At 40.5% G+C, this 26,388-nt stretch overlaps 2 protein-coding genes across 4 annotated transcripts in view; one reads left to right on the top strand and one right to left on the bottom strand.

The window, feature by feature from the left end:
- armc2 (armadillo repeat containing 2) overlaps positions 1-6,305 on the top strand; it is a 127,869-nt gene extending 121,564 nt beyond the window's left edge. Inside the window, exon 15 of the mRNA XM_085998232.1 lies at positions 1,189-6,305. Within this exon, the coding sequence (XP_085854358.1) occupies positions 1,189-1,361 (173 nt within the window). The 3' untranslated portion in view covers positions 1,362-6,305. The remainder of the gene's footprint in view (positions 1-1,188) is intronic.
- sesn1 (sestrin 1) overlaps positions 6,118-26,388 on the bottom strand; it is a 167,915-nt gene continuing 147,644 nt past the window's right edge. For 2 of the 3 annotated variants that reach the window (XM_085997777.1, XM_085997779.1), the window contains exons 2-10: positions 16,380-16,445; positions 15,189-15,389; positions 13,061-13,243; positions 11,522-11,761; positions 10,839-10,986; positions 10,136-10,251; positions 9,071-9,261; positions 8,846-8,990; positions 6,118-7,566 (exon numbers count right to left, since the gene is read on the bottom strand). In XM_085997777.1, the coding sequence (XP_085853903.1) occupies positions 7,480-7,566; positions 8,846-8,990; positions 9,071-9,261; positions 10,136-10,251; positions 10,839-10,986; positions 11,522-11,761; positions 13,061-13,243; positions 15,189-15,389; positions 16,380-16,445 (1,377 nt within the window). In that variant the 3' untranslated portion in view covers positions 6,118-7,479. The remainder of the gene's footprint in view (positions 7,567-8,845; positions 8,991-9,070; positions 9,262-10,135; positions 10,252-10,838; positions 10,987-11,521; positions 11,762-13,060; positions 13,244-15,188; positions 15,390-16,379; positions 16,446-26,388) is intronic. The other variant, XM_085997778.1, reaches the window with a different exon arrangement.

Here is a 26,388-nt window from a genome sequence, read left to right on the forward strand (position 1 = left end):
GTGCAGTGCTTGCGTATCCCAGGGGCACAGTTAGTTCGAAGCGTCCCCTGGGATCACGTGTGCCATGGAGAGCCAATTGTAGCAGGGAATCTCTATTCATAGATTTGACAGGAAAACCTGTCAAATCTATGATTAGAGTTCAGCCCCAAAACATAACTAAAACATAAAATACATTTTTTTTAAATCACATTTTTAAAATAACTAAATTATATAAAATAACTATTTTAAACAATAATTTAAATTTTTGAAAAAATGAATTCGTTTTTAGTGGGGCTAAAAATAAACTTACCTTTCTTTAAAAGTATTTAAAGATAATAAACCTGTGGAAAAAATGCGTAGCTCCTGGAGACTTACCCTCCCAGAGATATCTGGGGGAAAAAATGGAAGTTCCAGGCGTACACGCTGCCTCTTCGGTGCACGCGTTCGACCTGTGAACCCCTTCCTTTAAGGGAACGGAACTTCCGGTTTCCCGCGCATGCACTTTCATTGGGCCTACGTGTGAGTATCTAGCGCGTACTCACCCGTGGGGACATGAATTTCTGGCCCAATATAGCGAAGCATGAGGTGTGTCATTTTGATTGGAGGAAAAGGAAGCCACTTATTCCTTGGAAGGTAAGAAACTAAATGGGGCAGAAGAGCAAAGAGATCTGAGAATACAGATACCTAAATCATTAAAAGTAGAAACTCAAGTTTATGAAGAGTGCAAAGTACCAGGGTTCATTTCTAGAGGAGTAAAATACAAAATGAATGGATATCCTGAAATCTCAAAATTTATAAATAATTCTGAAGATCTTCCTGGTTACTAACATGGAACTGCAAAGTGGAACCCTCTGCCATCTTCCTTTCTCCCTTTGCTGCACCACCCAAGAAGTCTGAGTGTGAAAAGCAGCCAAAGCTGGCATGTAACCATGGTCTCATTCCTACCTTACAACAGTGACTACACTTGAAAAAGTACTTAATTGGCTGTAAAGCACTTTGGGGCGCCCTGAGGTCGTGAAAAACGCTATAGAAATGCAAGTCTTTCTTTCTTTAATAGTTCAGTGAGAAGTACACTAATAAGTTACATCACCAAAATGTTGGTTAATTAATTTGATCTGATACATGAGACAAAATATCAATTTTGATTAAATACGTGAAAGATTTTTTTGTTTTACTAAGAGTTGGCATTTTCCCTCTTTCATGTCTTAGATGAAGAAATTGCATTGGATATTGACACCAATGGTTCAGGTGACAGGCTGGTAGAACACCACAAAGTGTGCTGGGAATCTGAGTTTGTACCCGTGGCTCAGCAGCTACTACACAGGATTCAGTGTCATCACAGTCACCTAGAAGCTTTACCATTCTCTTCACTGCAGGACTGATCCTCTTCAAAAGGTTTATTCTAATATCTTCTATGCTGGAAAAAAAAATTGATTTGTCTTGTTTGATCCGGTAGACCTAAAATACTGAACGTTGAAGTCTTCAGCAGTAATATATAACTACTGAATGTCACATCAGAATAGAAATGCTTGTTTTGCATTTTGCTTGATAATTTAATTTATTTTATGGACAAAATCACAGTGCCTTGAAAGTATATTGTACAAGATTTAAAAATTCATACTGTTTAATGGAGTTATGGCACTTTTCACAATTAACCAACCAATTTGTAGAATCTGGTGTTTGGCCTTTGTATATGGTTTTCTTTGTATTAATGTATAGTGTAAGATACAGTGATGGTCTGATCTCTAATTATAATCATTTGGAAAACTGTAAATATATTTTTGTACATTATGAAGTTTTAATTTTAAGTTCCTACAAGGGCTCTGACATTTTGTTTTAACGTGGGTGTCAATTTTGTGTCTGTTCATTTGCTTTACAGGCAACAAAACCTAATAAAAGTTCTATATTTATGCCCCCAGGGCAAGAGATTCCCAGAGCAGTAAATAACACTGACATAGCAAGCCATTTATTAGAGAAATATAGAATCATAGACCTTTGCAGTACAGAAGGCCATTCAGCCCATCACACTTTGCCAGCTCCCTGAAAAGCAATCCCCTCAATTCCATTCCCCTGCTCTTTCCCCTTATCCTATAACATTTTTCTTCTACAAAAAGTTACCCACTTTCCTTTTAAGAATTATCATGGATTTGGGTTCCACCAGTTTTGAGTAATGAATTCCATGTCCTAAAAATCCAATGCGTAAATAAATTCTTCCTACCCTCTTTGTTGTTTTGCTGATAATCTTAAAGTTAGCAACACTGCCTAGCAGAAATAGATTTTTCCCCTTTTCAAAAGCCTTAACCCATGTATGTCCCCAGATTCAGAAGGGCACATGGTAAAGTGGCTAACTGGCCATGTGCAAGGACACAGGTTTAAACAAACATACTTTCAGACTAAAGGAAAATAATTCTTGAGAACAGGGATAGATAAGCTTCGCTAAAGGCAATAAAAGCTGCTACTAGAGCAGCTGAAAGGTCAGTGGAGAAAAAGACAGTGGATAAATGTGGTAGCAATAGTAAAATCTTTATTTGTTGTTAAAAGTTTTCTCAAGATTCACATAGACTTCCAGGACATGGCAGGTTTTAAATGGCTGGTTTACATTAGTCTTCACTCCAGTAGATGATGCTCAGTTGCCAGTACTGTAATGTAATGTACATTGACACTAAAGTTACAAATGCCAAAGTAGCTGCCGATATAATCCTGGATAGAATAAGATCGAGCTGTTGGACCTGTTAGCATTCACTCGAGGGTGCTCAAGCAGCTGGGAGCTGTGCTAAGTAAACCCATTACACATGGCCAGTTAGCTACTTTGGCTCTACCATGTGCCCTTCTGTCACTAGGGATAGATCACTAGAGTCAGGAATTGTTCTCATAGACTGGAGAGGCTAATGTACTAATATTCAAAAAGGGGAGCAAGTCAGAACCAGGAGATTATAGGCCCATTAGTTTGACTTTGCCTATAGGTAAGTTGCTAAAAGGATTATTAGATACTCTGTATGACAACCTGGAAAGAGGGGTTATTAGACTGTTAACATGGTTTCTGGAAAGTGGGCCGTGTCTTGCCAATCCAGTTAAAGTTCTTTGAGTAGGTTGCTGGATGAAGATAGCCCGGTCGACACTGTATAGTTGGATTTTCAAAAAGCTTTTCACAAGATGTCACAATAACCTAATTTATTATATATAGATCTGTGGGATTGGAGGGTAGATCCTGGGATGGATAAGGAATTGGTTATATACGTGGATAGGACCAACCCTGGACCTGTATACATGCATATTCTTGCAAGCCTCTGTACTAAAGTTTGTTGAGCAGAAAAGAGTCCTAGGTGTTACAATACATGAGTCCCTAAAGGTTTGCGATGAGTGCTGCAAGGCTATAATAAAGGCTAATACTATAGGCTGGGATATATTGCAAAGATGATCCAATATAAAACAAAGCATCATCATGTCCTTTCACAAGACCTTGGTTAGATGTCAGCTAGAATAGTGTCCAATTTTATTCTCCTCACATGGTGAAAGATATAGAAGCCCTGGAAATAATTCAGAGAACCACTGCAATTATACCTAGTTTAAAAGCTCTTGGGTATTGATAGGCTGAGAGATCTGGGTCCTTTTACTCAAGAAAAGCATAGACGTCAGGGAGATTTGATTAAGGTATTTAAAATAATGAAGGGATTAGTCTGTGTCTGAGTTGACAGACTATTTGAATTGAGAACCAGGGGACATGCCTTAACGTTTCTGTCCATTACTTGACAGAGATGATGTTACATCATTCTACTAATGATTCCTCTCTAGATCTGTGTTTCTCCCCCCTTTTTCTGATCATAATTATATTCCTGTCTGCCTCATTTTCAGTTTTGGAAAGGGAACAGTGCCCAAAATGTTAACTTGTCCTCTCCAAAGATGCTGACTCATCTGCTGTTTCCAGAATTGTCTGTTTGTTTGATTTTCAACCTGCAAAGTATTTTATTTCTTTTACAGAAATAGGGTAGCTTTTCAGATCAGTCATGCCCAATTAACAATTGTTAAGTGGGTGTAACTAATGGGAAAATGTCTGGAGATCTCTCACCACCACCACATTTCTGTTTATTTAGTGTCCCATCCAATTCTCGGGTCAGCTTTTGTACTGGTGCCTGAAATGCACACCAATTTTCAATAGAGGACTGTGGATCAAGGGGTGACCCAAGGGGAATAAGAGACATTACTGAAGAAAACAGGTGAATGGTGGTAGTGGGGATTCCATGATGAGAGCGCCAGACAGTCTGAATTTGTAACCAAAACCAGCGTGCCACCGCCTCACAGGTGCCAGGGCAAGGGCCAGAAAAGTCGAGGTCTATTAGAACTTTTTAAAAAAGTTGATCACCTACATACTGATTGATTACTCAAACTGATCCAATTTTCAGCTTGTGCAAAAAAGCCTTTCAAAATCATAATATGCTTCCTCCTCTTAGCAAGTAATCTGCCTGCACTGTCACATTGAAGGCATATTAAAAAAAAACTAAAATTAGTTTGTTCAAGTCTGAAAGGAAGTGGAACTGCCACTGCTGTTCTTCAGGAAGCAGCTGCAATCTAAAGAGTTCACTATTCTGTGAAATATTCTGCTTGACTGGCTTGGTGATAACCATAGCATGATTAGTTTTACACCTATTTTAGAAATACATATGGGATAAATTTTCCATTCTTGTGCTTGCCAGCCCCTGATTTGTGTCTCATTTTCTGTAATGGCAGAAAATCCCAACCATGGAGTTTAGGATTTAGGCAGAGACATTAAATTATTAATTGTTTCATTTTAGAAAGTTATCAATTCAACAAAACTACTTCTGCAAAGAAAATCCATAAAAATGGAATTCAAAAGTTAGGATGTGATGCTTCAGTTGTACAGAGCCTTGGTCAGACCCCATCTTGAGTACTGAGTCCATCAAGGTGATCGAATCGAGGTATTTACAATGATAAAAAGGGATTCAATTGGGTAGATACAGAAAAACTATTTCCTCTAATGGAGGAATCCAGATTTTTTTAAATTGGAGCTAGGTCATTCAAGAGTGAAATCAGGAAACATTTTCCACACAAAGGGTAGTGGAAATCTGGAACTCTCTCCCTCAGTTAGTGGCTGCTGTGTCAATTGAAATTTTGAAGATTGATTTTTGTTGGCTAAGGGTGTCAAAAGATATGGAACAAAGGCAGGTAAATGGAGCCGAAGTACAGATCAGCCATGATGTAAAAGAGAGACTTACATTTATATAGCACCTTTCACGACCACTGGACATCTCAAAGCACTTTACAACAGTGACTACAATCCAGAAGTACTTCATTGGCTGTAATGTGGGAAACGCAGCAGCCAATTTGTGCACAGCAACTCCAACAAACAGCAATGTGATAATGACCAGATAATCTGTTTTTGTTATGTTGATTGAGATATAAATATTGGCCAGGACACCAGGGAGAATGTCCCTGCAATTGAATAGTAGGTTTCAGGGGCTGAATTGCTGCCTTCCATTCCGGTTTCCGAGTGGTTGGACTCTAGTTCCCCGAGTCATGTAGGAGGTGAAATTTAAAGTTCTAGAATCAAAATGACCTTTAAAAAATTTTTCCAAAGTGATCTAAACCTGGAATACCATGGAAGAATGTGCACCAGCAAAAATTTAGATTCCTTTTCTGGACAAAAATTTGGATGAGAAGGACACTCCTCCCTTCTGCATGTAGATTGTCTGTGTAAATCTGTCTGTGCAAATCTACTTGGTCAAATTCTCAACAGCAGAGCGGAGTGACTGGGTTAAGGTGGCAGGTTTCAACAGAACATACTGTACAGCTGGTAGAGGGAACTTCAGGCTGCAAAATAATGCAGTGACTAGATAGTGAATAGTCCTCACTGGTGACATTTGTTCTGCAGCCTAACAGCTCCTGCTCAACAAGTGTTCTTGAGGGTTTTCAGCCCAAATCATTTCACTTTCCACTTAAACCTCTGGGTAGCTTGAGGAGGACGCACTAGCAGAACCTCAAGATTCCGCTCGCTTGGATTCATGTGTAGCTATGCTCCCATGATTATTTCACTGTTCATCAACTACATTTCCATAATTGCCAGTGATGAGTGAGACAGTTTTTCTGTTATATATAATGACTTCCCAGACATTACAATTCTGCTGGGACTTGAGAAAAAATATTTATTCTGCGTGCACAATCCAAAATAACTTTTTACATAGTTTTAATTGAGAACTTGCTCAGTGTGTATCTGTTAAATATTAACACCAATGTTATTTTGGTAATTTACTGAAAGACATGTTGGCAACAAATTCAGTTTCATTCATTTCAAATGTCAATAATGACATTTATTTTGTTTAAAAAAACCCAAGTTTAATATTTTGTATTACAACCATTAAGAAGTTGATGAAAACCCTATGAAAACACAAAAGACTTCATGCTGATAGTTTGAATCAAGTACTGGTCATCAGTAAACACAAAACATTTCCAACTTTGTTAGGTAAGCTGTTAATGGTTAAAATATCACATTAAAAAAAACAATTAGGAGTTTGTGCTGTAATTCTGAAGACTGCAGTCCAGTCACCCAAAATCACGCTTCCAGACACAGCTACTAGTAATAGAAAACCATCACTGTGCTGGAGGGCAACTAAACCTTCTTACACAAATAGCAATAGCTATAACATAACAAGATGCTACAATACAAAACATGCACAAAAACATTACCATGTGTAAGTTTTGTAAGGAAGACATAGAAACTCAAAAAGAGTACACTATTCTTCTCTCAAGACAATACTTTGGATAAAACTGAATTGTATCTATCACTACTTCACCAATTTGACAAAAAATATTAAAAAATTCACACTGCTTTGTTTTACAGCAGAAATACAAGTTCCAGAAATACTTGCATATTTCAAAAGTTATACAGAGATGTGTTAGAATTCTAAATTATAAATGTCAGTATTGTCTCTCATACTGTGACTCATCACTGGAGTTTGTCACAGCACAGGCTCAGGTAGCTGCAGTATTCAGTTTGATAGTCTTAGCTCAACTTGGGCAGTCAGTGATGGCAGCAATACACTGGTAGGAGTAGCAGCACCAACAACTTCCAACTATTAAAAAAAAGTCCTTGAGGCACAAATCTTATAGACCCCAATTTAAAAAAAAATCCTCCAACTCCAGTTACCTACAACAACCACACATTATAACCTAGTCTAAAAAGACAAGAGCATTTAGCTTGTTGCATCGCTGCAAGTCATTGAAAGTGTTAGGAATTACTGTGTTGTCAAAACACACAGGTGATCAAATACTCAGGTTGCACATTGGTTCTTCACACAGTCTTCTATTCTTTTCCTTCTGTGCAAGATTCAGAGCTAAAGGCTAGCCACGGTGCACAAAGAGGCAGCACTTTTCTCTCATGATGTATGTTATGGCACAATGGAATTTATGGGTAATCTGCCTACTTTGGTTCAAATGAACTGGCAGTTTCCTCCAATGACAACTGATGCTTGTGAAAGTGCAGGCTCTTCATGTCAGGTATCTTGTAATGGCTGTCAAAGCATAAAGAAGTTCTGCCTGCATACGAGCTTCCATAAGCAGCAAATTCACATGAATCTAGGGGACAGAAAAACATTTGTTTTAAAAACAAACTCCATGTTAAAAGTGGCAATTGAAAAAAATGGAAAAAAAAACTTTCACACCAACATCATTTCTATTCACCGCAATGGAGTATTTTTAAAACTGAGAAATCAAGGTGACTGACAAGACCCATAATGCAGGTTGAAATCAATTAAAACAAAAAGGTACGGCAGTAATAATTAGGTGACATCAAGCCTGGGTTTTAAAATCTGAAGATTGTAGGAGGGAAAGTCTGAGGGAGGCAAGGAGTTCCAGTTTTCAGATTCTAGGAAAAACAGTTGAATTGATAAAACAATGAATTTGGAAGGTTTTCCTTGACCTCCCCATCCCAAAGTGATTTTTCTTCCCTTCCCACCTAGGGTTCCAGACGTGGAGTGTCTTCTGATACCAGAATCAATGAGCTTTTATTCATATTTCCTACAACAGTGACTACATTTCAAAAAGTACATCATTGGCTTTTATGCACTTTGGACATCCCGAGGCCATGAAAGGCGCTATATAAATGCAAGTTCTTTCTTTCATATAAGACTCGAAAGTGCGTCAGCAGACTATTCGACTAAAAGGGCATCAAGGTGGAGTCCAATTATGTCCTTACCAGATGTCCACACGTTCGCACTTCATGCAGGGATCACTGAATAAACAGGAGTGAAACTCCAGCAGAATTTCTCATCTCTAATCTAGAGACAGAGACCCCAACTGTAGCACATCTACTCTTAGTCTACAAGTGAAAAGATGCCTTAAAGTCACTGGACTAGTTTCATCAGTTTCCAGAGATAAAGGAGTGTGCTAACTAATTGTAATATCTAGATATTTTCAGAATTCACACATTTATAGCTATTGCACTGAAATATTAAAACCAACTTGATATGGTATTATATACCATTAACACCTCCCAGGAAAATGGAGTTTAAATCTTACAGGAAAAAAAACAGGCCAGCAAATACTACTCTGATGGCTTTAGTCTGTGGGAACTGAAAAGGAAATGCCCATTTTGAAGTCAGCATTACAAAATTAACTATAATTCCAAAGTTAAAGACTAATTTTACATGGTAGATTGTATTAGAAATTAAAATGCAAGACTATTGGCAGTTAGGGTTGCTCTTTTGCGATTGAGGCACTACGTTGAGATAATGTCACAATGCTACATTGGATCAGACCACATCATGTAAAAGCCAATGGGTGAAAGCACTTGGAAAGCAAACCATGTATTTTTAATAAATACTCAATTTCCACCTTAGGTGAAAGTTCTTCGTACCTTCTCAGAGTGTTTGAATTGCCTCCAGAAGCTGTCATACATTCTTTTTGTAGTCTTCGCTGGAGAGCACACTACAGTTTTTATATAAACTTTAAAGTTCCGATCCAACAGATGATTAATTTCACCATAGTCATAGTCATCATACCTGTCACAAACAAACTGATAAGATTAGCTATATGGAATCATTTGCTATATTTCAGAATTACAGAATTTTTGTAAACTGACCTTATTCCAAACATGCAATGGATGTAGTTCCAGATGGCTCGTCTGAGCATTGAGGTATCGACATCTTTGTGCATTGCCATAGTGTTGTAAGTCAAGTTGTAAACTATCTGAAACTTTTCATCCAATAGCTGACCAACATCTGGGTAAAGACGGTTAACAAGGGAGTAACCATGATCTTCCCAAGTATAATCCTGTGCAAAGATTAAAATGTAATAATAGATTTGGTGTTAACATAACAAAACAACTGTACCAATTCCATGAATAACAAGTACAAGACAGCAAAAAAAGTATGGTAGCATAAGTACCATCCATTCACAGGCCAGGACTATTGTCTAAAGCATTTATTGGTCATCATATTATTAACCCATAGCAACACCCTTTTATCCACTCTGGACTGGTGAATGATAAGGTCAGCAAAATAAAGGATAAATTACCATGAATTCAGCATTGGAATAAGATGCCATTATGTCCACCCACTGAATCAGTTGGAAATCTTCCAATAATATTCTAACAGTGGAATCACATTGCGAAAAGGAGAAGGCCAGCCCACCTCACTGCATTAGTGATCTTGCATGACACCGTCTCCAAGTGAGGGACGCCATTCCTCAGTAGGACAAGGTCTATGCAATGCCAACACTCATCACAATCACAAGCAGCACCGCAACAAAGTAACACATCTACAGGCACTCCCTGGCATTTGACTCATCGGTCAACAATATAAAGCCACAGTATTCGCAAATTGATCACCTGAGATGATCCTATAGACTATTCACCATCAATGTTCCAAACAGTCTCTTGCATCTGGGCAATAAAAAACAAAATCACTAGGGAAATTTGAAATTATCCCAGTGTAGCTTGCTTTTTCCTCCTTTTCTAGTAGGGAAAGGGTCCATGAGAGAAAAAGAGACACAATCACCTAGCCTTTGCTCAGCATCTCACCCCAATGACATGGTTAGATTGAGAAATCAAGGACACAGGCCCACGTCCTACAACTCTGCGGCACAACTAACTGGTACATCATAGATCAAACATTGAAGACGCAATAAAAATATTTTAGAATTTTACCTGAGCTCGAAACGTGGGCACATTTTGCTCACCATGCCTGGAAAAGTCTTTGTAACCATAGCTTGGATCCTCAAAATGACGAGAAACATCCCTAGTGTCGACTGATTCTTCATCTTCTGGGGTAGAAACAAAATCGGAGACTGATGTTAACATTCAATTACCATGAAATCCACTTCCCCACTTAGTATTGCAGACTCTCACTGCCTCAGCCTTTTAAGGCACGAGTGTCCAAGCTTTATTCTTTTCATGGACCAGATAGCGCACACAATGTTTCACAAGCCATGTATTAAGTTTAAATGAAAGTTTCCATTATTTTGCAAACATCTCGAGCAGTATATTCAAACAGATCCTGATGTTCGCATTTAGGACCTGCTCATCAATGCGACAACAGAGCTAAGAAAAGGCTTCTCCAAGAAATGTGGAAATAATAGCGTTCATGGGGCTTTACGAGTATGACTGCATGTGCTTGGGGTTCCATATGGCCCACAGGCCTTATTTTGGACATTCCTGCTCCAAATATTTGTGTCTTGTGCATGTAAAGATTTTCTCATTTACATTTTCTACTTGCAAAATATTCTCTATTGTTGGAAGTGTCTATATCGAGTAAACATCTGCAGTACCATATAATTGTAAGCATAATGTTTAAATAAAGTAACTACAAATCAACATTAATGATACTTCAACACAACGATCTTATTCTCACCGGTTGGTGCTACATAGAGACTCTCCGTCTTTTCTCTCTCAAATCGTGTTGCCATTTCCTCTTGGCTTGCCTCTTCTTCATCTCTACATTCTTGTAGCTGTTTCATTTTTTCCATCAGAGCTTCCACCTCACAAGCAGTTTCTGTGCCCTGCAAAAAGTAGACAGACTATTTTCCATTGTACTCTAAAAATGATCGGCTGCATGACTTAAATAAATGAAGTATTGTGTGATGACACTCAACTTTGCAGCTGAAATCACTAGGCTTAGTGTCGATACAGTTTTGGTTTGGCTCTCTATCAAAGCACAGACTGTCTTTATGCACATTAAAAAAGGAAATATCCTAATCACAATTTTATTTGCAATCGTGGTGGGGGGGGGGGAAAAGAGAAGGGGGAAAGAGAAGAGAAATCCTGTAGTACATTTTTTTTTTTAAAGCCTGATGTGTACTCATTTACACACACAGGAACACATAAAAGGAAGCAAATGTTCTATCTGCAATACTGGGGCACAGAAGTAAACCATGTCACGTATTCTTAATCTTTCCAAAATTTACAGAAATAGTTACTTTAAATTAAGTTTCAACTTAAGTTTTTATTGGAAGAATCCATCATCTAAATGGTTCTTTGTCTTATGTGCTGATATTTGAATGTGAAGGGGAAAAAAGACAACATTTTTGAACTTACTTCACTGCCTTCTTGGCCATTCAGTAGATCTTCCACACCATTATTGCCGTTTGTATAATCACATACATAGCAACTACCAACAGAAGGGAGTTGGAAAGTGTGGCCTCCATCACAATGTATTTCAGGGTTGATACCACAGCCATATGTGAAAGATGCAAGAGAATGATAGTGTGTGAGCAGTACAACCACCTGTACCAACTCGGCCAGTGACCAGCCGTGCTCTTCAGCTTTTAGGAGTTTCTGTAAAGAAAGAAAAGAAATTGTGTTAATGGTAATGCCACAAGCTACAGCTTCATGTCATTCTCATCTCCCTCTTTAAACTTTCTCGGGCTGTTTGGTCCCACTAAATTGATTCGTACTTCTTCACTGGTAAAGTTAATGGTATGAGATTTTGGTTCCGTTCCCCAGGAAGTGTGTTAATACATTTTTCATAATCAATAAAAAGGGAAAATACTGTGAAATCTTTACACTACATTTAGCGACTAAAGTTTTAGAAACATAGGAGCAGGAGTATGCCATTCAACCCTGCTCCGCCATTCAATATGATCATGGCTGATCCTCTATCTCAATACCATATTTCCGCTCTCCCCATACCCCTTGATGCCTTGTGTCTAGAAATCTCTCCTTAAATATACATGAGTTTTCTGATATAAAAGGCATTCTTTTCTCTCATTTCTATTAATTGAATCTGCATGATGTAGCGTAGAACTTCTGCTCAACCCCTACAGTGGATTCTATGAACAGTTAACGCTCCGAGAGAAGGGAAAGGGGTGAATGTAGATGGGAAAAGGAACAAACTTGCATTAATATAGCACCTTATCACAATGTGTCTCAGAAGTGCTTTACAAACAATGGCTTACTTCTGGTGCAATCACTGCATTGGAAGCACACAGCAGGCAACTTGCTCACAGCAAGGTTCTACAAATAGAAAATGAAGACAGCACTTCAAACAATGCAGCACTCCCACAGTACTGCTCTGATACCTCAGTCTAGATTATGTGCTCAAGTCTTATGGTGGCGCTTGAACCCGTAACCACTTGACTCAGAGGCGTGAGTGCTACCACAGAGCCAAGCTTGACATAAAGGAAAGGTAATCTAGAAGCAATTTGCAAAGGAGTATAACAAAATCATATCTTAAAATTAATCTATTCTGTACATTTTTAAATCACCTTCACCCAGTGGTTTCTGTATATGCAAGTCTCCACAAAGTAATGTTATTTAACAGCATATTACAGGCTAAAATTGTTATCTGGAGTTTCAAAATCACAAAGACATGATCAAGAAACAAGAACTGCAGCTTACATTTATACAGCACCTTTAGTGTATCAAAATATTAGAGCTGGGGATCAGAAAGAATAAGGGGAAAATTGGTGAAAACACAAATATATTTTAAAAGAAAACTTTTTGAAGGAGGGGAGATGTGACAAGCTGGAAGGGTTTAGGGAACAGTGTGGGAGCAAGCTGGCGGAAAACCGTGCCGCCAATGGCACAGCAGATAGGTGAAATTCAAGTTTAGGTTGAAATCAGAGGATCACTCACCTCAATATGGTTTTTGGTAATAAGCCAGGGTCTGTGAGCAAGAATTTTATTCACTTCACTTAAAGTCTGAAGCTTCCGAGGCGCAGAATCTAATCCTGCTAGCCACTTGGGATCCCCACCAACTTGGAGAAAGTCATTAACGTGGAGATTTACAAGATATGAACACTGGTGTTGAGCTGCAGCCTGTTGGAAAAAAAAGTTCAGACACGAAATGTTTCAAATCTCATCAAAAAGCGTAAATTTAAATTTATTCCCTGAACAATACTCATTGGTTATTATGTGGCGTTGCCACATTGGGGAAACACTGTGTATGTAGATAAACCTGTATAATCCCCTTTTAACTGCTGTATTCCCCTCCCCCCGCAAGACAGTTGCAAGCTGAGAGGAATAAGGCACGTTCAGACTTGCCTGCTGCTGGGAGAAGGAAAACCAATCAGGTTCCAGCAGGTGACCAATCCGTGAGTCATCACAGGTTCGCGGGCTTTACGAATTCAGTACTGTATTGTGAGAGTTGGAGTAAAGACCTATTTCTTGTAGCTCGCTGTGTTGCCTATTTCTTTACGCGGGAGACCGTAGTCCCCCACAATAACATGCTCTCATTTACATTTCATTACTGATGAGAAATGCACCTATTACATCTTCCCTTGCCATTCTAAAATAACAAAATTAGTTTTGGCAAAACTGAAACTAGATACGAACGTGGTGACTCCGTTATAATCCAAGAAAATAATATTGGGGCCTGCAGTGACATTTTTGCACCAAAATTCAAAGTAAACTAAATTTTGTTTTCAAGTATTGGAGAATTATATTACAGAGTTAGCATTACTAATGATGAACAGGGAGGGTGGTACACCATCCAAAAGAAAAACTTGAACACTGTGTACAAACTGCGCCAATAGTCTCTTCTCACCCATTTTTGTGTTTTCATACATATAGAACCAAATGTACAAAAACTATTTCAAGTTGACAGCTGTGAATACTGAAAAACTTACAGCTTAAAGATTTACAAACTACAATCTGCTCAATCTTTAGTTGCTTAATTCGAATTTGCCAGATATAGTCGACTGCCCAGCTTAAACTTGGACTTGCAATTCCAAAGACATCTTTCATGCTGATGAGACTGGCTTTTTTTTTTAAAAACAAGATGCACTCAAGCAGTCTGCTAGCTTTCATCAATGGAAACTGCTCAGGTGGGAAGAAAGCCAAGTAGTGACTTGTCATGATTTGCACAGCTGGTAATTGGTAATTCCAACTTCTCACTTCAATGTTTCTCTGCCTATTAACAACAGAAACAAGGCAGCGTGGATGACTGGCACTCTTTGAGGAATCACATCATCACTTTAATAGTAGCATTGCAAGACAGGAAAGTCACCTTGGTAGTTGACAGCTGTGGGGCTCCTGTTAAGTGCCTGTGTCTAGAGTAGGATCTTTTACCAACTGCTCTTGCCGCTTTAAATTCACTCCACCAGTAAAGTAGCTGTATCTGACACAGTTGAGGATTCCACAAGGGCACAGACAGCCCACTCTGAACCTGTGCTTGTGTGTGTATATGAGAGTTCTCTATTGCGATTCTGAAACTGTTGGCAAGGTAGTCCGGATATCTAGATTGTTGACCATAGTGGAAGTTGTTGATACAGTGCAAGAGGATGCTGCTACTGGTGGGAGTGATAGCGAAGGAAAGGCCCAAGCAAGTAGATCCAATAAGCAGATAGGGGTAAAGGAACCAGCCCCTACCATGACCATGGCATTCAATTCTGAGATATTACGGAGAAAGGGGCTGAAAATTAAGCCATATGTCCGATGAACTTTTTGCTAGACTAAATACTTTGTGGCTGAATGCATTGTTAGCAGGAAGTAAAACACAAATCAGAGTATTTCAAAAAATAGCTGAACTTTGCATTGTGCAGTTTGTATACAGTTTTCAAGTTTTGTTCACATGTATGTCAACAGTTCCTCTGATGTTTTAAGGTGTTGCTTTAGTATTCCTATAGTGTTGCACTGCTTGGTTGAATTGATCGCTTTGAAGTATTGGATAATTCCAATCTTTTCTACACACAAACCGATTTTGAGCTAACAGTAGACTCTATACTTCATGCATCAACTGAACAATGCTACAAAAGGAACTCACCATTATTGCAATGTAGTGTCGATAATGATATGGCAACGGACCATCCACCTGCATCAGGTAGTGTTGGGTTTTGAGAAAACTGTCAAGGTACTGTGGGTGGAAACCCATTAACAAGGTGATGTTGTCCAGACGACCCAGGGTAGCAAATGCTTCAATGAATAGTACCCGTGGCGCTGCATCTTCTCTTCCTAATTGGAGGATCTGTTTAAAAACATTTAATTTTCACTCCTGTAGTGACACTGACCACGATAATCATCACAGCATGGTAGTTGCCTCTATGCACATCTGTAATAGTGCAGGTCAATCAGAGGCTAATTTCATTTACACAAGTTTTGATACCTTTGATATTAGCTTGGGAGAGAATTTGGCCGAAATCATTTCCTCTCAACATACAAATATGTTCTTGCATTACACTTTACAAAAGATATAAGCGATGCCTCACGAGAGTGGGTGTTTACTTTGAAATGATCACTGTATGTCTGTGATTATTCTTAAGTAGAGAAACTATGATAAAACAGCCAAGTCTGTAACCGATCTATTCACCTTTCCAATTGGAGATGTATGGGTGGGGGGGTTGAGGGTGAATAAATACACTAAAATATTGCAAACTGTATTTTTCAGGCCAAAATGATTACTTCTAGCTGTCTTTTAAAGTTACAATGCCTCAATTTTTTTCCTGTTTCATCTTTTAATTTTAATAGTCTTTCTATTTTGCAAAGAGAAATCTAGAAAATTTCCAGCTCAAATTTAAATTGCCGAGCAGTTTGTGCATTTACAAGATGAATCTGCTCGAAGTTTCTGCGCCAATTCCACACACTGCCACAAATGCTAAAACCCCACAAACTCTGCCCCATATCCCCACCGAATCATGGGAGAAAAATATATCTTTCGAATGTGACATATGTGACAGTAGGACAGAACATATTCACAGGCTCCCAGGAGGAGGGAAAAATAAAGGACTGTAGATTTAAATAGTCAAGACCTTCAAGTAATTGGCTATAGGGCTATTACAGTTCATTCTGTAAAGATGTCTTGCCAAGCCATTAAGCATTACTGCAGTGCATACTTTCAAACATCCCATGCATTTAACACCACTGGGAATACCAGACTGAGTGCATTGCTGCAACTTTAAGTTAAAAGCATTTGAGTTTAAAAAGTGGAGATTCATAAGCCAGAGAGAAACATACATACTTCTTGTTCAGGGATGAATTCACTTGGTCCTTGCCCCAAAGGCCTGGGGATTCTCACTCCCATTTCCTGTAAAGAAAGATTACAGTATTTATATTTAACTCTGCGAGAAAAAAACTAAGAAACACAACTTACAGTTGCTAATTCTAGTAAAGGTTAGTTGGGACCAGTGATAGAGCAGCGATAATCTGTCCTAGATTTATCCATTTAGCGAAGCCACAGAAAACAGGTTAGTACAAACAATATCAAAAATACAGATTAGTGACATCAGTTTGTTTTTGATAACTCCACAATCTCACTGAAAAGAACACTGGACAAGCTGCAGGCTGAACATTCTTCAAAACCACTTGGCCCACTGCCTAGAACACATTGTTCAAGCAGTTTCCAAGCGCGAGATTAAAACACACTCAAGCATGACAATTTCACAGTAGCTTTTCTACAACTCACCACAAAAGAGAGGACATGGACAAATCTCTAAATACAAAGCTGTACTGAAGTTTATTTAAATGAGATTGCACGATTTAAAAAAACTTGCTATTCTCCACTGTAGCACTGCTCCAATATACTAGTTGGCCTGGTGCCGAGAACATACAGTTCTGCATCAACAACCAAGCTAGTTTGAAACAGCCTTGTTTTGTTTCTCCTGCTCGTTGTTTAAGATGATCGGTTGAGATACCATGCATCCGTTAAGAAATTATAACTATTCAGAAATATGCCAAGTAGTTCAACATCTGTCAACTGTAACAAGTTACTTCAGCATAAAATTTGAGCAAAGTTTTGATGCACCTGTAACCACTACACAATAGCAAAGTGCTGGAAAACAGAGGCTAACAAATCAGCGACAACAAAGCAGTGATGCAACACTTGGTAAATGGTACAAATTGTTACTCTGCAGTTGAACCAAAGTGGAACGTTGCCCTTCTCTGCAACACACAAAGGTTTACATATTTGTTAGCATTTAAGTGCAATGCTAGCGCAAAAGCCTAACAACTTGGTATGGGGAAAATATTAAAGTCACTTCATGGTTTAAATTCATCTGCTTTAAATCGTGTGAAGTTATTTTAGTGAAGGTTAGTTGGGACCAGTGGTAGATAAACGGCCGGGATTTGGGATTAAAAAGAACCACCATGACGAAGCAGGCTAGATGGGCCGAGCAGTCTACTCGCATTTCTCTAAATATAATCTTTTACAAAGAAATATAAAGAATCTTGCGTTTAATCTCATCTTCCAGAAAAAGTGGACAGCTACAAGTGAACCAGCAGATTCAATAGTAACTTTCAAAAGGGAATTGGATATATATATATATATATATATATATATATATTATACACACACACTTGAAAAGGAACAATTTACAGGGCTACAGGGAAAGAGGTGAGTGGCACTAATTGGATAGCTCTTTCGAAGAGCCGGCACAGGCATAATGGGCAGAATGGCCTCCTTCTATGCTGTGTGATTCTATGATAGTTCCTTCTTTGTCTCAGCATCTATTTTTGGCTGATTATGCCCCTGATAAAGCATCTTGGGACATTTTGCTTTGTTAAAGGTGCTTTATAAAAAAAAATCAACTCATTTGTAGGCACACTCCACCTCCATGGTCTCTCTCCTTGGGGTGCCAGAGTTACATTTAAACAGTTTCCTTCATCTCTCCTCGGAGCTTCAATCCAGTCTCCTTGGCTATGGAATTTGTGGTTATGTTGAACAATTTATTGTGTGCATTTATTCTGTAATGGTGTGTAGTTTAGAGAAAAGGTACTTTGATAGAGACTTACTAATTCATACTTTTAACTGAGGGTTGCTAACTTTTAGATCCTGTGTTGTGAAATAGTCAGATTTTTAGTCGGCATGTGTATCAAGGGATATGGATCAAAGGCGGGTAAATGGAGTTAAGATACAGATCAACCATGATCTAACTGAATGGTAGAACAGGCTAGAGAGGCTGAATGGCCTACTCATAGAATCATAGAAAGTTACAGTACGGAAGGAGGCCATTTCGATCCATCGTGTCCGCGCCGGCCAACAAAGAGCTATCCAGCCTAATCCCACTTCCCAGCTCTTGGTCCGTAGCCCTGCAGGTTGCAGCATCCCAAGTGCACATCCAAGTAATTTTTAAATGTGGTTAGGGTTTCTGCCTCTACCACACCTTTCAGGCAGTGAGTTCCAGACCCCCACAACCCTCTGGGTGAAGAAATTTCCCCTTAAATCCCCTCTAAACCTTACACCAATTACTTTAAATCTGTGCCCCCTTGTTTTTGACCCCTCTGCTAAGGGAAATAGGTCCTTTCTATCCACTTTATCTAGGCCCCTCATAATTTTATACACCTCAATAAGGTCTCCCCTCAGCCTCCTCTGTTCCAAGGAAAACAGACCCAGCCTATCCAGTCTTTCCTCATAGCTAAGATTCTCTACTCCTGGCAACATCCTTGTAAATCTCCTCTGTACCCTCTCTAGTGCAATCACATCTTTCCTGTAATGTGGAGACCAGAACTGCACGCAGTACTCTAGCTGAGGCCCAACTAGTGTTTCATACAGTTGAAGCATAACCCCTCCTGCTCTTGTATTCTATGCCACGGCTAATAAAGGCAAGCATTCCGTATGCCTTTTTATCTACCTGGTCTGCTACCTTCAGGGATCTGTGGACATGCACTCACTCCAAGGTCCCTTTGTTCCTCTACACTACTCAGTGTCCTACCATTTAATGTGTATTCCCTTTCCTTGTTAGCCCTCCCCAACATTACCTCACACTTCTCTGGATTGAATTCCATTTGCCACTGTTCTGCCCACCTGACCAATTTATTGATATCTTCCTGAGGTCTACAGCTTCCTTCTTCAGTATCAACCACACAGCTGATTTTAGTGTCATCTGCAAACTTCTTAATCATACCCCCTATATTCAAGTCTAGATCATTGATATATACCACAAAAGGCAAGGGACCTAGTACTGAGCCCTGCGGAATCCCACTGGAAACAGCCTTCCAGTCACAAAAACACCCAGCAACCATTACCCTCTGCTTCCTGCCTTCAAGCCAGTTTTGAATCCACTTGACAGTTTGCCCTGGATCCCATGGGCTTTTAACTTTGTGACCAGTCTGCCATGTGGAACTTCATCAAAAGCCTTGCTAAAGTCCATATACACATCAAACACACTACCCTCCTGGTTACCTCCTCAAAAAATTCAATCAAGTTTGTCAGACACAACCTTCTTTTAACAAATCCGTGCTGACTATCCTTGATTACTCCTATTTCTATGCGCTGCAAGGCTATTTTTGTGCGACTGGCTGCAAAATCTTAAGTACCTTTAATACATCTATCCTGTTCCTGGTATTTATGAACAAACTGATGTTACTTGCAGCCTATCTACATAGTCATTGAAAAAATTTGTTTCATAACTGCATTTTTAAGGAAATGAATTATTGAAAGTGTTTTTCAGATAGAGGAATTTGATTGTATATAGGGAGTTTGCCACTGGCTTTCGTCACCATCTAAAGGTTTGGCTTTACTTACAATTGAGAGCTTTATGCCAGTATTTCTATTTCAAATAAGAAATATTATGGTTACTTAAAAAGGTCATTTATAATTTCCCCAAGACTACTGAATACTTGAGGGAGGGGAGAGAAGGATTAAATGTTCAGTGCATATTCTCAATCATATAGCCCCATTTCTCTTTTTTTGATGATGCATCAGTCAGAATCACTCTCCTGCACTTGGTTAGCCAAAACGGTGTTTAAGCTGGTAGCAAAGAAAGACCAGCATGTGTTTGTAAAATTGTGTCAGGTATATAAAACTAAATCAACATTCAATTTTAACTTGAGTGTTCTCAAAAACCTTTTAATTGTAAACTATTCAGACATGTCTACAAAGTTCCCTATATAAATTGATTCTACTGTCTAAGGTCTCAAACTTTACAAGATACTCTACTGGACCAGCTACATAAATGCCATCGCTACTAGAGGTCAGAGGCTGGGTATGCTCACCTCCCGACTTCCCAAAGCCTCTCCACCACCTACAAGGCACAAGTCAGGAGTGTGATGGAATACTCTCCACTTGCCTGGATGGGTGCAGCTGCAACACTCAAGAGGCTTGACACCATCCAGGACAAAGCAATCCGCTTGATCAGAAGCCTGTCCACCACCTTAAACATCCATGCCCTCCATCACTGGCACAACATGGCTGCAGCATGCGCTATCTACAGGATGCACTGCAGCAACTTGCCAAGGTTTTTTCGACAGCACCTCCCAAACCCACAACCTCTACCACCTAGAAGGACATGGGCAGCAGGCACATGGGAACGCCACCACCTCCAAGTCAAATATTATCCTGACTTGGACATATACAGCCATTCCTTCATTGTCACTGGGTCAAAATCCTGGAACTCCCTACCCAAGAGTACCTTCGCAACATGGACTGCAGTGGTTCAAGAGGCAGCTCACCACCACCTTTGAGGGCAACTAGGGACGGGCAATAAATGCTGGCCTTGCCAGCAATGCCCACATCCCAAACAAGTGTTGCACTTAAAGAAAATAAAGTCAGTCCTTTCCTGCTAATTTCAGAGAAACTAAACCACCAACAGAAAATATTCTCTACTTAACCTCAATGTGCCTTTAATACTTAAGGTATTTCACCTATAAAAGGGTCAGGCCAGTTCACACACAACTCCCTTTCATCAAAATAGTGTATTAAATGATACAACGCTTTCATACAACAAAATAGTGTATCCTCTGACAATACAAGCAATGTTACGAGAGATCCGCTTGTTCTAAGCAAAAAGCAAAAGCTTTCGACTTGTTAGGAAAGAATCATAGAATGGTTACAGCAATGGAGGGCCATTTGGCCCATCGAGCCCGTGCCAGCTCTCTGCAAGAGCACTTCAGCTAGTCCCACTTCCCCGCCCTTTCCCTGTAGCCCTGCGTATTTCTTTCCTTCAGATACTTATCCAACTCCCTTTTGAAAGCAGTGATTGAATCTGCCTCCACCGCCCTTTCAGGCAGTGCATTTCCGATCTTAACCACTCGCTGCGTAAAAAGCCCATAATTGGACACTACTCCAGTTGGGGCCGAACCAGTGTTTTATACAGGTTCATCATAATTTCCACACTTTTGTACTCTATACCTCTATTTATGAAGCCCAGGATCCTGTAAGCTTTTTTAACTGCTTTCTCAACCTGCCACGTTCAACGACTTGTGCACACATACCCCCAGGTCTCTGTTCGTGCACCCTCTTCAGGATTGTACCATTTAGTTTATATATCCGCTCCTCATTCTTTCTACCAAATTGCATCACTTCACATTTTTCTGCGTTAAATTTCATCTGCCACGTGTCCGCCCATTTCACCAGCCTGTCTGTGTCCTCCTGAAGTCTATCACTCTCCTCCTCACTGTTCACTATACTTCCAAGTTTTGTCTCGCCTGCAAATTTTGAAATTGTGCCCTGTACACCCATGTCCAAGTCATTAATATATATCAAGAAAATCAGTGGTCCTAGAACCGGCCCCTGGGGAGCACCACTGTATACCTTCCTCCAATCTGAAAAACAACCGTTCACCACTACTCTGTTTCCCATCACTTAGCCAATTCCGTATCCATGCCGCCACTGTCCTTTATTCCATGGGCTTCAACTTTGCTGGCAAGCCGGTTATGTGGCACTTTGTCGAACGCCTTTTGAAAATCCATGTACACTACGTCAACTGTATTACCCTCATCAACCCTCTCTGTTACCTCAAAGAACTCGATCAAGTTAGTTAAACACGATTTACCTTTAACAAATCTGTGCTGGCTTTCCTGAATTAATCCACACTTGTCCCTGATTACTGTTTTGAAAAGCTTCCCCACTAGAGGTCAAACTGACTGGCCTATAGTTGTTGGGTTCACCTTTACACCCTTTTTTGAACAATGGTGTAACATTTGCAAATCTCCAGTCCTCTGACGCCACCCCCGTATCTAAAGAGGATTGCGATATTATGGCCAGCATCACTTAAGTTGTTTACTACGCTTCTTGCATTCACTTACATACATTGTAACCCCATCTTAGACCATCCTGTATTCTTAGTTTGACCCCACCGAATACCTTACTATTTCTTACTTTAGTGCTCTCTGTCTCTCCCAATCCTTTGAGCACTTTATTTCCCCTTTCTAATGTTACACCCTGGTGCCCATCCCCCCTGCCAAATTAGTTTAAACCCTCCCCAACAGCAACAGCAAACCTCCCCGCGAGGATATTGGTTCCTGCCCTGTTGAGGTGCAACCCACCCAGCCTGTACAGGTCCCACGCCCCAGGAATCTAAAGCCCTCCCTCCTGCATCATCTCTCCAACCACGCATTCATCTGCGCTATCCTCATTTCTATACTCACTAATGCGTGGCACCGGGAGTAATCCGGAGATTACTACCTTTAAGGTCCTACTTTTTAATCTCTTTCCCAGCTCCCTGAAATCTGCCTGCATGACCTCATCTGTCTTTCTATCTATGTCGTTGGTACCGATATGGACCACGACCTCTGGTTGTTCACCCTCCCGCCTCAGTGTTCTGCAGCTGCTCGGTGATCCTTGACCCTGGCACCAGGAAGGCAACAATACATCCTGGACACATGTCTGCGGCCGCAGAAATGCCTGTCTGCTCCCCTTACTATCGACTCCCCTACCACTATTGCTTTCCCAGTCTCCTTCCGCCCCCAGCGGTGCCGCAAACTTGGCTCTGGTTATACTCCCCAAAGGAACCATTGCCCTCACCAGTACTCGGAACCGAATACTGGTTGGAGAGCGAGATGCACTCAGGGGACTCCTGCACTACCTGCCTGGTCCTCCTCTTGTCTGGTGGTCGCCCATTCCCTTTCTGCCTGCACATATCTGCAGGGTGACCACCCCCTGAAACGTGTTATCCATAAAGCACTCAGCCTCACGGATGCATCGCTGTGACGACAGCTGCTGCTCAAGCTCCAAAACCCAGAGCTCGAGCTCCGCCAGCTGACTCTTCCTGCACGTGGTTGTCCAGGACACGGGAAGCATCCTGGAGTCCCCACATGGCATAGAATGTGCATTCCACGGGACCGAGCTGTCCTGCCATGCCTTTACTTAATAGACTATTAACTAGAAACACTTACCAGCTTCTCACCAATCAGCTCCTTCCCTGGTTGTGGGAGAACCTTTATTATCCCTCTCTCTCTCTCTTATCTATCTATCTATCTATCTATCAATAAAAGGATCGTGGTGTCTGTCTGTGTGTATGTCCGGGCATCACTCAAAAGTTATAGATCAAACCTATAGCTGTAAGAGCAGGGCAATTGCTTGGCACTCAGACTAGAGGCTCACTTCCTGAACCCTCAAGCCTCCACCATCTACGAGGCTCAAGTCAGGAATGTAATAGGGTTTTGGTTTTTCCATTAGACTGGAGAAATGTTTTTGGTTTACCCGTCTTAATAGTAAGCAGGCAGCTGTGGCTCAGTGGGTAGCACTCTCGCCTGAGTCACAAGGTTGTGGGTTCAAGTCCCACTCCAGGGACTTCAGCACAAAAATCTAGGCCGATAGTCCAGTGCAGTACTGAGGGAGTGCTGCACTGTCAGAGGTGCTGTCTTTCGGATGAGACGTTAAACCCGAGGCCCTGTCTGCTCTCTCGGGTGGAGGTAAATGATCCCATGGCACTATTTCGAAGAGGAACAGGGAAGTTATCCCTGGTGTCCTGGCCAATATTTATCCCTCAATCAACATAACAAACAGTTTATCTGGTCATTATCACATTGCTGTTTGTGGGAGCTTGCTGTGTGCAAATTGGCTGCCGCGTTTCCTACATTACAACAGTGATTACACTCAAAGTATGTCATTGGCTGTAAAGTGCTTTGAGACATCCAGTGGCCGTGAAAGGCACTATATAAATGCAAGTCTTTCTTTCAGTTGATGAGTGAAGCAATGATAGTTGGATTGAGGAGGGCAGCAGACAAGAGAATCATTGGCACACTGGTGGAAGCTGACCTTGTAAGAGTTACCAAAAAAGAGTCCTCTGGGACACACCAGAGGAGCCATTGGTGGCAATGTAATTTTTTTTTGTTTATTCTTTCACGGGATGTGGGTGCTACTGGCAAGGCTGGCATTTATTGACCATTCTAATTGCCCTAGAGAAGATGGTCAGCCACCTTCTTGAACAGCTGCAGTCCTTGCGGTAAAAGTATTCCCACAGTGCTGGCTTTGTCGCAGCAGTTTGGTACAACTGAGTGGCTTGCTAGGCCATTTAAGAGTCAACCACATTGCTGTGGGTCTGGAGTCACATATAGGCCAGACCAGGTAAGGACGGCAGGTTTCCTCCCCTAAAGGACATAATAATAATAATAATAATCAACTTTATTGTCATTGTTGGTGCACAAGTGCAGTACAACGAAATGTAGGCTTGCGGCTCCCGAGAGTGTACATTTAGATTAAGACATTTAAACATTCAACATACATTTGGCTTGTAATACATTAACATAAACATAACCATAATAAAGTGCACTGGCAGATGTGCAGGCTTTAGAGTTTATTTGTGGAGTTCAGTAGGATGACAGCCCTGGGAAAGAAGCTGTTCCTAAATCTGGTCGTACGGGTGCGAATGCATCTGTAGCGTCTCCCAGATGGCAGGAGGGCGAACAGACTGTGGCTGGGGTGGGTAGGGTCTTTGATGATGGACCGTGACCTCCGTAAACAGCGTTTCTGGTATATGTGCTCTATGGTCGGTAGCCGGGTGCCGGTAATGCGTTGGGCAGTGAACCAAATGGGTTTTTACGACAATCTGGTCATTTCATGGTCACCATTACTGATGCTAGTTTTTTTTTTTTTTAATTCCAGATTTTTTTATTTTTTTATTTATTTATTTTTTAAAAATTAACTGAATTTAAATTCCCCAGCTGCCATGGCACCTCTGGATTACTAGTCCAGTAACATAACCACTATGCTACCGTACACAATGACTGTGTTGCAACAGGCATGAGCAGAACCAAGAGACAAAATTGCCATGAGAGGAGGAGAAAGTAACTCATTAATAGTAGCACAGGATGTAATTTCTGACTTTGGCCAGTAGGGTCGCAGTGCTGTGGATGGGACAGAGGCCACATAGGAAAAACAAGGTCTCAAACAAGATGGGGAAAAATAGCATGTACTGTCAAGCACACGGGATAAAGGTTTTGAACCACAAAAAAAGCATTCAGAGCAAATGTTACTTGATGCACTAAATATCACATGAATAGACTTGGAAGGAAAAATATCTACACCAGTTTCAGAGACACATTAGAGAATTCGAAGCTTATACTACATTTGTATTACAGGTGACTGGGACAATAATTAAAAGCAGACAAACATCTCCAGAGCATACTGAAATTTGAAGCCATCACCAAAGTGCTGTATCCCACAAGGATTTGAAGAGTTATCATTGTTCATAGTCAACAGTATCCAACTTGCATGTTAAACATTGAAAATATGAAATAAAACAGTTGATCCAAAGCAACTTCTCCATCAAAAAGACCACTTACTCCCATCTCTCAACATTGCCAGCCTCCATCCTAACCTCAGCCCATCTACTAATCCATGCCTTTGTCACTTCCAGGCTCAACTTTTCCAGTGCTCTCCTGACTAGCTTCCCATCTCCGTAAACTTCAGCTCACCCAAAACTCTGCTGCCCGCATTCAATTCCACACCAAGTCCCAACCACCCATCACCACTGTGCTTGCTAAACTACGCTGGCTGTCGGCCCCCCAGAACCTCACATTTAAAACACTCCATTACTGACTCCAGTTTCCCTTCCTCCCTTCACTCCACCATTGGCAGCCAAGTCTTCAGCCGCCGAAGTTGTGCACTCCAAATTTCCCTACATAATCACTTCCACCTCTCTCTCTCCTGCATTAAGACACTTAGATCAAGCTTTTGGTCACTATTCCCAATATCGAAGGGCCGAATGGCCCACTCCTGCTCCTATTTTTCTATATTGCCTTCTTTGGCTCAGTGTGGATTTTTTTTTTTTTTTTTTTTTTAAATTGTGTTTCTTCTCCACAAGAGCAAC

The sequence above is a fragment of the Somniosus microcephalus genome, chromosome 9 (genome assembly GCF_052327205.1).
Source record: "Somniosus microcephalus isolate GS21.2 chromosome 9, FLI_Smic_1.0, whole genome shotgun sequence".
In the NCBI taxonomy this organism is placed as follows: Eukaryota; Metazoa; Chordata; class Chondrichthyes; order Squaliformes; family Somniosidae; genus Somniosus; species Somniosus microcephalus.